The sequence below is a fragment of the Hipposideros armiger genome, unplaced genomic scaffold (assembly GCF_001890085.2).
Source record: "Hipposideros armiger isolate ML-2016 unplaced genomic scaffold, ASM189008v1 scaffold_235, whole genome shotgun sequence".
Taxonomy (NCBI): Eukaryota; Metazoa; Chordata; class Mammalia; order Chiroptera; family Hipposideridae; genus Hipposideros; species Hipposideros armiger.
Genome location: NW_017731585.1, coordinates 2,407,821 through 2,420,161, shown reverse-complemented (window position 1 = coordinate 2,420,161; position 12,341 = coordinate 2,407,821). Strand labels below are relative to the sequence as shown.

At 45.0% G+C, this 12,341-nt stretch overlaps 1 protein-coding gene across 1 annotated transcript in view; it reads right to left on the bottom strand.

Annotated features, from left to right (window-relative positions):
- ARHGAP22 (Rho GTPase activating protein 22) overlaps positions 1-10,657 on the bottom strand; it is a gene marked incomplete at its 3' end in the record, with an annotated part of 81,127 nt that extends 70,470 nt beyond the window's left edge. Inside the window, exon 1 of the mRNA XM_019655051.1 lies at positions 10,533-10,657. Within this exon, the coding sequence (XP_019510596.1) occupies positions 10,533-10,647 (115 nt within the window). The remainder of the gene's footprint in view (positions 1-10,532) is intronic.
- Positions 10,658-12,341: the final 1,684 nt, after the last annotated feature.

The window sequence follows — 12,341 nt, the reverse complement described above, 5'->3', positions numbered from 1 at the left end:
ACAGCTAAGATGCTGAACAACAGCTCAACCTGGAGCTGGGTTGCCGTGAGTCACCGGCGATGGCAGGTGGGTTGCCACGGACTACCGTGTGTAGCCAGCAGCCAACGTGAGTGGCCAGCAGCCGCAGTGAGCGGCTATCCAGAAGCTGGCAACTGATCTGCCTCGCCCGGGAAGAGCGCAATGATGGTGCCAATTTGAGCCAGTGAAGCAACATCCTCCACAACTAGACCGAAGAACAAAAGGATAGCAACTTGTCTGTTCCCCTTCCCCCAATTCCCCAATAAAAATCTTTAAAAAAAATAAAAATGTCATTATGCAGTGCATGACTGTATATATTTTTTCTCATGTCTTTTCCAAACATCTTTTAAAGGCACAAATGTGTATAAAGTAGTAATTATAACAGTGGTTTTGGGGTTTATAGTATATAGATATAACATATACATGACAATAATAACACAAAGGAGGAGTGAGGAAATGGAACTATCTGGAAGCAATTTCTATATTTAACTGGAATTAAGTATTAATCTGAAGTAGATTAAGATAAAATGCATAAAATGCATAATCCCTAGTGAAAACGCTAATTAAATAAAACAAACATATAGTCAAAAAATCAATAAAGAGTTAAATTGTACACTAGAAAATATCTAATACAAAGATGATAGTAAAAGTTGAACAGAGAAACAAAATTAGAAGAGGCATATAGAAAACAAATTACAGGGCCGGCCGAGTGGCTCAGTTGGTTAAGAGCTCACTCACGAGTTTGAGCTCTGAGCAACAGGGTCCCCGGTTTGATTCACAGCCCGAGCTGAGCTGCTGCTCAGCTGCCAACAGGTGGCAGGATGGCTCAGCTAAAAAAGAAAAAAAACAAACAAAAAAACCCCCAAAGAAACAAAAAAAGAAAATAAATTACAAAATGGCAAATGTAAAGCCAACCATATTAATATTTCCATTAAATGTGAATGATCTAAATACTCCAATCAGAAGGCTAAGGTTATCTTCATGAACTAGCAAGGTTCAGTCATATGCTGTCTGTAAGAGACACACTGAAGATTCAATGGCACAAAACTATTGAAAGAAAAAGAATGAAAAAATATATATCATGCAACTGTAACCTTAAGACTGGAACTGACGATGCTAATATAAAATAAAATAGACATTAAGAAAAAAAACATTACAACAAAAAGGGATATTTCACAATGATAAAAGGGTGAATAACTCAGGAAGCTATAACAATTATAAATATATAAAAACATAACAAGACAGCCTCAAAATACATAAAGCAAAAACTGCCAACTGACAATTGAGTAATAAGAGTTAGAGAATTCAATATCCCAATATCAATAATTGATAGAACTAGACAGAATATCAGTAATGATATAAAATTTTGGACAACACTATCACCAATTTGACCTAATATATATACGACACTCCTAACTATGACTGCAGAATATACATTATTTTCATGTACATGTGGACTATTCTTCAGGATAGACCATATGCTAGGCCATAAAACTGTAAATTAACTGGTGAGTGAATAAACAAAAATGTACACCCATACAATGGAGTATTATTTTGCTAAAATGGAACAAACTACTGATATACATGAAAATGTGAATGAACCTCAGAAATCTTATGCTACTGCAGATGGTGAAGTAGATAAATGCGGTGCTCATCTCCTCTCAGGACCACATCAATTACAATTAAACTATAGAATAACCATCATTGAGAATCGCCTGAAGTCTGGCTGAACCAAAGCCCTACAACTATGGACACACAGAATTAGCCACCTCAGACTGGTAGGAGGGGCAGAGACATGGAAAAGGCTGGTCCCATGCCTGTGTGAGACCATTAAAAATTGGGAGGGATACTTGGCTGCAGAGGTCTTTCACAAAGGAGCAAGGGGTTCCAGTGCCACACCAGGGTCCCAGCCCAGGGTTTCAGTGCCTGGGAGAGAAGTTCCCATAACATCTGGCTGTGAAAACCAGTGGAGATTATGGCTGAGTGAGATGGAGGGAGGCTGCAGTCCTAGGTGCTCCTCTTAAGGGGCCCACACACAGACTTATCATTGACGAACACACTCACTCACTCTGAGCTCCAGCGCTGGGGTGGTGGCACCAGGGACATATGGGGAAGAACTGAGTTGTTTGGCTTCAAAATGAGGGCTGGAGGGGCAGCTTTCCCTTGGATGGAGGAGCTGGCAGAAGCCATTGTTTCTTTGTTGAGCCCTCTACCTCCCTGTGTGCAGATGCAGGCAGACACCATATCTGAGTCTCCATCAAACTGGCTATCACCTTTTGACTGCCCCGCCCTAGTTATCCCCTGGGACCCCACCCCACCTAAGTTTCAGATACACTCAAGCTGCTTCCAGTGGCTTTTCCATATAAACTGCCTGCTGGCTCATGCTGTGGACTTTCCTAAAATCTCTCAAAGATTCACTAAACCCAAACAAGCAGCATCTGGCTTTGGCATGTCCTGTATTTATGGCTGAGCAGCCCCCTAAGCCCGGCACTAGTGACAAGCCAGCCTTGGTGTGGCTTGGCCTCTCAAGGCAACTCCGAGTACAGCACAGGTGGTGGCCATCTCTGGACGGCTTTGTGGCTCATGCCAGATGGCCCCAGGCAGGGCACTGCGGATGAAACTGGCCTGCAGCAGGTTCCCTCCCAGGAGACCCCATGGCTGGCAGGCCCAGTGGCCAGCTTTGGACTGGGCCAGAGCATCACCCAGCCATCTCCAAGGATGACATACCCAAAGGACAGACTGGGGAAGCACCAGAGCCCCGGTAAAGTGAACCTTGCTCTGTAGTCAGCCCCTGCACAACAGCTCCTCTACTGTCATCACAACAGCCATCCCTCACAACTAATCTGCCTGAGGGTCAGTCCCTCCCACTGACAAGCCAACAGCAATCAAGGCTCCACTACAACAGGTGGGCACACACAACCCACACAAGGGACACACCTGGAGCACTGGGCTCTGGTGACCAGGGAGACTGAGACCCTGGGCCCCACAAGGCACCTACTACATAAGGCCACTCTACTAAGACCAAGAGGCATAGCAGCCCTACCCAATACATAGAAACAAACACAAGGAGGCAGCCAAAATGGGGAGACAAAGAAACATGTCCCAAATGAAAGAACAGAACAAAGTTCCAGAAAAAGAACTAAAGAAAATGGAGACAAGCAATCTATCAGACGCAGACTTCCAAACACTGGTTATAAGGATGCTCGATGATCTCAGGGAAAATTCAACAAAGAGGTAGGAAACATAAAAATGGAGATGGAAAACATAAAAAAAGAACCAGTCAGAAATAAAGAATAAAATCACTGAAATGATGAATACATCATAGGGAATCAACAGTAGATTAGATGAAACACAGGACTGAATCAGCAATTTGGAAGACAAGGTAGCAGAAAACACCCAACAGGAAAAAGAAAAAAGAATCCAAAAAGTTAGGAGAATTTAAGGGGCCTCTGGGACAACATCAATTGTACCACCAGTCACATCATAAAGGTACCAGAAGGAGAAGAGAGAGAACAAGGAATTGAAAGCCTATTTGAAGAAATAATGACTGAAAACTTCCCTAACCTGGTGAAGTAAATAGACATACAAGCCCAGGAGGTACAGAGTCCCAAACAGGGTGAACCCAAAGAGGCCCACATGAAGACACATCACAATTAAAATGCCAAAGGTTAAAGACAAAGAGAGAATCCTAAAAGCAGCAAAAGAAAAGCAGTTAGTTACGTACAAGGAAGCTCCCATAAAACTATCAGCTGATTTCTCAAAAGAAACTTGGCAGGCCAGAAGGGATTGGCAGGAAACATTCAAAATGATGAAAGGCTAGGACCTACAACCAAGACTACTCTACCCATCAAAGTTATCATTTAGAATCGAAGGGCAGATAAAGAGCTTCCCAGACGAGAAAAAGCTAAAGGAGTTCCTCACCACCAAACCAGTATTACAATGACTGTTGAAGAGACTTCTTTAAGACAACAACAACAAAAACCAAAATCAAAATATAAAAAATTATATGGCAATAACTACATATCTATCAATAATTACTTTAAATGTAAATAAATGAAATGCTCCAATCAAACGATAGGTAGGGCTGGCCAAGTGGCTCAATTGGTTGAACTTGCCCAAGAGTGTGAGCTTTGAGCAACAGGGTCTCCTGTTCAATTCCCACATGGGCCAGTGACGCTGTACCCCAAGCTGAACTGCCACTGAGCTGCCAACAGGTGGCAGGATGGCTCAGCTGGTGAGAGCATGTGCTCCTAACTAACAGGACTAACAGGCTATGCCCACCCACAACTGATTAGACACAGCACCTTGAGCTGAGCAGTGTGACGACTTGGAGCTGAGCTTGCTGCGCCCTCTACACCTAAGATTGAAGGACAACAACGTGGCTATTCCACTTCCCCAATTCCCCAATAAAATCTATATAAAAAAAAAGATAGGGTGGCAAAACGAATAAGAAAACAAAGCCCTTACAAATGCTGCCTACAAGAGAATTATTTCAGATCAAAAGAAACACACAGATTAAAAGTAAAGGGATGGGGAAAAGATGTTTCATGAAAATGGAAACAAACAAACAAAAAACTATGGTAGCAATACGTACACCAGACAAAATAAACTTTAAACAAATGCTATAACAAGAGACCAAGAAGGACCCAGTAAACTCACTTCTGGGTTTTTATCCAAAGAAACCCAAAACACTACTTTGAGGGGACTCGTGCATCGTGTTTATTGAAGCATTGTTTACAATGGCCAAGACATGGAGGCAGCCTGGATGTCTGTTAATGGATGAATGGATAAAGAGAAGGTGGTACATATATTCAATGGAATATTACTCAGCCATGGAAAGGAATGGGTTCTTGCCATCTGCAGCAGCATGGATGGACCCGGAGGGTATTGTGCTGAGTGAAGTATGTCAGACAGGAAAAGACAGATGCAATGTGATTTCATTTATATGTGGCATCTAAATAACAAAATAAACAAACAAACAAAACAGAAACAAACTCATAGATACAGAGAACATTTTGATTGCCAGGGGGTGTGTGGGAGGGTGGGAATGGGTGAAAATGGTGAAGGGATTAAGAAGTACAAATTGGTTGTTATAAAGTAGTTACAAGGATGTAGGGTATAGCATAAGAATACAGTCAATAATATAGTAATAACTATCTATGGTGTCAAATGGGTATTAAATTTATTGGGGTGATAGATGGGAGGGGAATTAGGGTGCAAGGTGAAAAAGGAGAAGGCATTAAGAAGTACAAATTGGTAGTTATAAAATAGTCATGGGAATGTAAAAGTAAAGCTAGGGTCCTATGCTTTATAACCATAGGGTCATAAGCACATATAGTCAATAATATGGTAATAACTATGTATAGTGCCAGGTAGGCACTAGACTAGTCAGAGGGAACACTTTTTTTTGTTTAAGATTTTATTGGGGAACCAGGGGAGGAGAACAGCACTGGGGAATCAGGGAAGGGGAACAGACAAGCCACTGTTCCCTTTGCTTCTCAGTCAAGTCGTGCAGGACGTCGCCCCACTGGCCTATGTTGGCACCATCATTGCGCTCTTCCCAGGAGAGGCAGTCATCACCGGCCATTGGACGGCCACCCATGGTGGCCCATGGCGGCCCATGACAGCCCATGAAGGCGCATGCCAGCGGCTGGCCAGCCCCACCGCAGCCCATGCCGTCACCAGCGACCCATGGCAGCCCAGCTCCAGGTCGAGCTGTCGTTCACCATCCCAGCTGTAGGGGGTGCAGCATCACTGGCCCGCATGTGGGATCCAAACCAGGGCCCTGCTGCCCAGAGCTGGCGCCCCAAGCCAACTTCCAACCAACGCGGCACTCAGCCAGCCCAAGGGGATCACTTCTTAAAGTATATAAATGTCTAACCATATGCTGTACACCTGAAATTAATAAAAAAATAATATTAAATGTCAACTGTAATTGAAAAATTAAAAAGGGGGGAGAAGGTGAAGGGGAATAAGAGGTTCAAATGTCCACGTATAAAAAAAATAATTCATGGGGGTGTAATGTGCAGCATAGGGAATACAGTAAATGATATTGTGATAGCATGGTACGGTGTCAGATGGTTGCTGGACTTACAGTGATCACTTCCTCTTTTTTTTTTTTTTTAAAGATTTTATTGGGGAATTGGAGGAGGGGGACAGACAAGTTGCTGTCCTTTTATTCTTCAGTCTAGTTGTGGAGGACGTTGCTTCACTGGCCCATGTTGGTATTATCATTGCGCTTTTCCCAGGTGAGGCAGTTGCTTGCCGGCCATTGGACGGCCACTCACAGTGGCTCACAGCAGCTCACGAAAGTGCATGCCAGCTGCCGGCCAACCCCACTGCAGCCTACATTGTCTCCGGCAACTCATGGCAGCCCAGCTCCAGGTTGAGCTGTTGTTCACTATCTTAGCTGTAGAGGGCGCAGCGTCACTGGCCCATGTGGGATCCGAACCGGGGCCCTGCTGCTCAAAGCTCGCATCCCAAGCCAACTCCTAACCAACGCGCCACTCGGCTGGCCCTTTAATCACTTCTTTAGGTATATAAAAGTTGAATAACTATAGGGTACACCTGGAACTAATATAATATTGTATGTTAGTGATATTTTAATAAAAATCTTTAATAAAAGATTGAAGTTAAAACATAATTTTGAAGAAAAAAATCTTATGCTAAATGAAATAAGTTTGATGCAAATGAACATACTGTGTGATTCCACATATATAAAATGTCCAGAAAAAGCAAATTTATAGATACAGGAAGCCAATCAATGCTTTCCTCAAGCTGGAGGTAGGAGTGGGAATTAATTTCAATGGCATGAGGGAACATTTCCAGGTGACATAAATGTCCTAAAACTGGAATATGGTGACGGTTGTGCAACTCTATAAATTTACTAAAAATCATTTACTTGTACACTTAGAATGGGTGAATTTTATCATATGTAACTTACACATCAATGTAAATATATGAGACAATAACAAATGTTATGAAGAAAAATAAGGCAGGAAAGGACAGGAGTATCTGGGTGGGATTGCAATTAGTGCAGTGATAGGTGTGGTTTGCTAAATACTTTCAATCCTTTCCTTCTAGGCATGTGGTAGGACGACTTCCTGGACCCCTGGTGGGTAGCTGGAGTAATGAATTGTGAATGGCTTGTGATTTGTGTGACTTCCAGATTGAGGATTTCATTGCTGATGTGAGATGCTTCTAGAGCTCAGTCTCTCCCTTTGTCCTCTGGCCTGGCCACCAGCACCACTTGAGATAATGGTTGTTCCATCAGCCTTGGTCTTTGAGCCACTATGATGGGCAGGTTACCTGTGACCCAGTTACTGTGTAACCTATCCCATTTTGACGCAGCCAGGCAGTCAGTGAAAGCCTCAAAACAAGATGATATTTGGGTAAAAGTCTGAAGGAGTGAGTTTGTGAGCTATGTAAATATCTGTGGGGAGAGGTGCTTTGGAGAGAAGGCAGAGCACATGCAAAGCCTGGCACATCTGAGGAACAGCAAGGAGGCCAGCATTGCTGGTCCAAGTGAGTGGGGGGATGTACAAGGAGATGATGTGATGAGTAATGGTGGGCTAGATGAAAGAATGACATGGAAATCCATTGGGATGTGTTGAGTCAGTGACAGATCTAATCAGCTTTAGGTTTTAAGAGCCTTATTCCAGCTGCAACATTGAGAAGAGATGGAAGGGCCAAGGGTAGAATCAGCAAGACCATTGAAGAGGTGAGAGGTGACTTCATATCCTGCTGCTGTCATTCTTCCTATAAGCAATTCTGATCCGATCAGTCCTATGCTTACAACTTGCAATAGCTCCTATTGCTCATGAGAAAGAATCCAGATTACTCAACATGACACCAACGTACCTTTCCACTGTCAACCAGCAGCCCTCTTCCTATAACTGCAATTCTCCTCTTTCTGAGTCTCTTATTCTCCCAGGACATACTCTTGCCTCCTTACCTAGGTTCTCGTGGTCTCCTCACACCTCTGCCATCCACAGCAGGGAGGCAGAGGCTATGCTCTGGAGAAAGGCCAAGTGAGTCAAGCCACAGTGTTGGGGAGGCACAAGGAAGGGGGGGTGATGGAGGATGCCCTTTCCAAGCTGCTCCCTGGCCTTCGTTCTGAAGCTTAGATTGTGGGCCAGGAAGTTGGGGACCTATAGGAATGGCTGGATTCAGAGCTGCTTTCTCCTTCATTCTGGACACTCTGGCCAGGTACAGACAGAGGCCACCATCTTTCTCCCCACTATGATTCAGACATGCAGTGGCTCTTCATGGTGGGGAGTGCTCAGGAGGGTCAGCTACAGGGAGAAGCCACCAGCCCTTGGGAGAGGGTCAGGCAGGCCAGACCAGGGTCAGAGCAGAAGGTAGGGAGGCTAGTGAGCAGAGAGGCCACAGCTGGTCTGAACGGGCAGGTTACTGCCGCAGAAAAAGCCAAGTGCTGGAGCCAAGGGTACCCATGGCTGGGTAAGAGTTTCAGCACCAGGCTTCTTAGCAAGAGATCCAGACCTGTGCTGGCTGCCCTCTGGCTTCCTGTTGCAAGGTCCTGGGCTTGACAAAATTGTAGGCAAAGTGAAATGAAGTAGGGCAGCACAATTTAACTCCAAAAAATCTTCCATTTGTCCTAATGCCCTGAAAATTTCAGTTAAAAACAAGCTCAAGTTCCCCAACAATCTCCAGAATCTATGGGAAGAGGGAGAAGAAGAGAGGAGAGAGGAGGGGAGAGGAGTGGGGAGAGAGGGAGAGAGAGACAGAGACAGACAGAGAGCCAGACAGAAACAGAGAGAGGGAAAAGAGACAGAAGGAAGATGGTCTCCCAGAGACCAAGGATGGGAGGAGAAGCCATTTCCCCTGTGCTAACTCTCCTTTCCTTCCATAGAACGGCATTGCTGGTCCTTTTTCACAAAGATGCCAAGCCATTTGTGGTCAGATATGATTTAAAAATTCAGTCTAAAGTAATGAAGTACCAATGCATGTTACAATGTGGGTGAACCTTAAAGATATTATTACTACTCTAAGTCAAAGAAGCCAGTCACAAAAAGACATACGTCATATGAATTCATTTATATGAAATATCCAGAATAGGTTAAGTCCAAAGAGAGAGAAAGATTAGTGGATGCCACGGCTGGGAGAGGTGGGAAGCAACTGCTTGGGTATGGGGTTTTCTTTTGGGGTAATGAAAACATTTGGAACTGGAGAGAGGTGATGGCCGTACAACACTATGAAGGTATGAATTGCTACTGAATTAGCTGTTCTCTTTAAAATGGCTCATTTTACTGTGTGAATTTCATTGCAATAACAATTAATGCAATCAAATTCTTTAAATTCAGGTATCTCGTGCAATGTCTCATTTGTCTTTTTCTCAAATGATTAGCATCTGTACCCTGAAGCCAGGGGACATGGATATCTGGTGGCTGGAACCTTCCACAAAAGCAAGTGAGTTTTCCTTTCAAACCAGATGCTGCTATAAGCCCAGCTCAGAGGAAAATATCTAGAGATTTGTCAGACCCCAATACATTAAGACTGAACAGAGTTAAAGGCTAATCTAAGCAGCTCCCCACCCTCTACTGTAGGAAGGGAGGTCCAGAGAGGTTTAACATCCTGAGAAGTGCTGAGCTTAGAGTTGGATCCAGGCGACCCGGTTTATGAACATAGAGCTTGACTCCTCACCCCTACAGATACCCACTCAGACCCCACCAAAGGCTGCTATGTGCAGTTTGAGGCTGACCTGGGCTTGGTCTGGAGATTCCTGGCCCTGTCTGAACATTAGGTTCACCTGGGAATTAATAAATAAGTTGATGTCTGGGACCCACCCAGACCAATCTCCAAGTATCACCCAAATCTCCAGTATTTAAAAATAACTGGGGATTTTCAAAAGCTCCTTTATGATTCTAATGTACAGGCACATTGAGGACCACTGACGGTGTTTCTCCCACTAGTATCCGGGATTCAGTCATCACCCGAAGGTGCCCACATCCAGCGAGCACGAAACATAGTTGCACAACCACTCAACTAATACCTGTGTGACCCAGCCAGCCAGCCAGCACCTGCATGGCCCCACCCAGAGGGTTTCACTTTGTTTACATTACCTCCTGGGCGCTATGTTAGGCACTATGGACCCACCCTCACTGTTTCTGAATTAACTGCCTGGCTTGACTGTTTCCAAGCAGGCCACAGAGCAAGCAGCCTTAGGAAGCACAGCCTTCCCTGAGAAGGACTTGTCTCAGGCACCCACGGTCTCTGAATGTCCTCAGAGCCCCGAGTCACTGGAGCACAGGTCCTTCAACAATGGTGGCCACCTTGAAGCCTCTGTTTTTTTCAGGCAGACATGAAGCAGCTCCCTAATTCAGGTCTGAGGGCTTGCCATCGGCCAGTGCCTGAGCCCCAACCCCAGATGCCCCTAGGTGTTCTCAGCCCACAAAACCAAGACGGCTCCTTCCGGTGGCTGTGCGTGGGCCCCTCCCTCAAATGAGAAGCCAAGAGCAAATCATACTCCACATGGAATACAATAAAATTCTTACCAAAATATCTGGCTGCAAACGTTCTTCTTTTGCTGGAAGCTGTCGGCAGCATAATGACACTGATAGTCTGTGTACAAATTTCTTGTGTATCCTTTTTATAAAGAACCAACCACATCCTCAAGCAGACAAGCTAATTCCTTTTCTCCAGTAACAGGAGATCAGCATCTATAGAAAAGACATATTTAGAATTCCCTTTATCTGGTGTTTTCTTGGATTTCAAATAAGAAGCCTCGCTGTGGGGAACTGGTGCTTTAAATGCAGGTACACCCAAAGGATCTTGGAAAAGCCTTGGGCAAGTCATGGGGCTTCTGGTCTATGAAAGTCACAGCTCCTCCAGTCTGTGAAATGGGAACAGTGATGACAGTGACCTCTCAGACTGAACGGAGTATCAGCAAGACAGTGGGGGTACAACGGCAATGCCCTCCACACATGTCAGATGCTATGCTTGGTCTTTTCAATGAGCTGACCTAGATTTAGACGGAGCTGTGTTTTCCAGACAGCTTTGAAAGTGGGCATCAAGGGCAACCTGCAAACCTATAGCATGATTCCCAGGTGCCATATATGACCCTCATCTTGTGTGTACGATAGTCCTGCTAGTAAGGAGACTCTCCCCACCCCTAGATGGAGAGACAGAGCTCCCACAGCACCCAGTGGCAGACCCTCACCCTGGTCCACTGGCTGCTAACAGCTCAGCTTCTCATTCCATTGCTGGAAATTCAGCATCATTACTGCATAATTTATAGTTGTGGAAAATTAAAAAGAAATATCCCGGTTATGAACAGCCAAGTGATGTTTATGCAGCCATCAACATCATTGACACAGTGTTATGGCAACATAAGGGAGAGGCAATTCCAAGGAGGCAGTGTTACCCCACTTCAGCATGTACATAGGGAGTTTACAGAGGTGAGGAGTAACCATTGGGAGGACACCCCCAGAATGCTCTCCCCACCACCCTCCCGATCTCCTTTGCTCCCCTGCCCCTGCTGTGTTGAAATTGTACAGCCTTTGTGATTATAGAATCAACCACCGTTACACAGATGAAACAAGCATCACCAACACTTACGGTGGTTGGATCCTTTCACCACCTGCTGTGGGCTGCTGGGAAAGCAGGGACTCAGGCTGCTGGACAGCACTCAGTCAGTAGGCTGTGTGGGGGTTGTAGTGTCTTGCTCCAGGCCTTGGTGATCAGGGGACAGCCCCTGCTGCTGGTGTTCTCTGAGGGGAGCAGAGAGACAGTACAGAGGAGGGCCAGACTGTGCCTCTGGGAGTCACATGGAAAGCCGGGAGCAGAAGCCTGAGGGTGAGAGCCTAACTGGTTGAAGAGAACAGCAAAGCCCCAAACCAGAGATGATGGGATGTCCTTGGGTCCAAGCGAACAGTGGTTTGGCTTGCAAAGGGAAGCTGGTGCAAAGTGCAAAGTGGAAAGAGATGGAGCCCCAAAGCACACAGCAGACATGGAGCCAGAGCCACAAAAAGTAGAGGAGTGGAGAGTCAAGCCTAAGAACTTGGAGCTAGGACAGACCTTGGGGGTCATTAGGGACCTAGAGTGACATTTGTCTGTATTCTCTAATCACAGGAGTGGGAGGGTGATGAAGGGGAATAGGGAGTGAGAGTAAGGTGTAGTAGGAGCTTTAGAATTAAAAACTCCACATCCATGTCCAGGTCTTTCCTTTTTCTGGTAGTATAATTTGGATGTGCTACTGAAAACAGGATTATCAGATTTAGCAAATAAAAACATGGAATGCCCAATTATATTTTTAGTACAAATGTGTTCCAAATATTGCATGGGACATAAAATCTACTATAAAG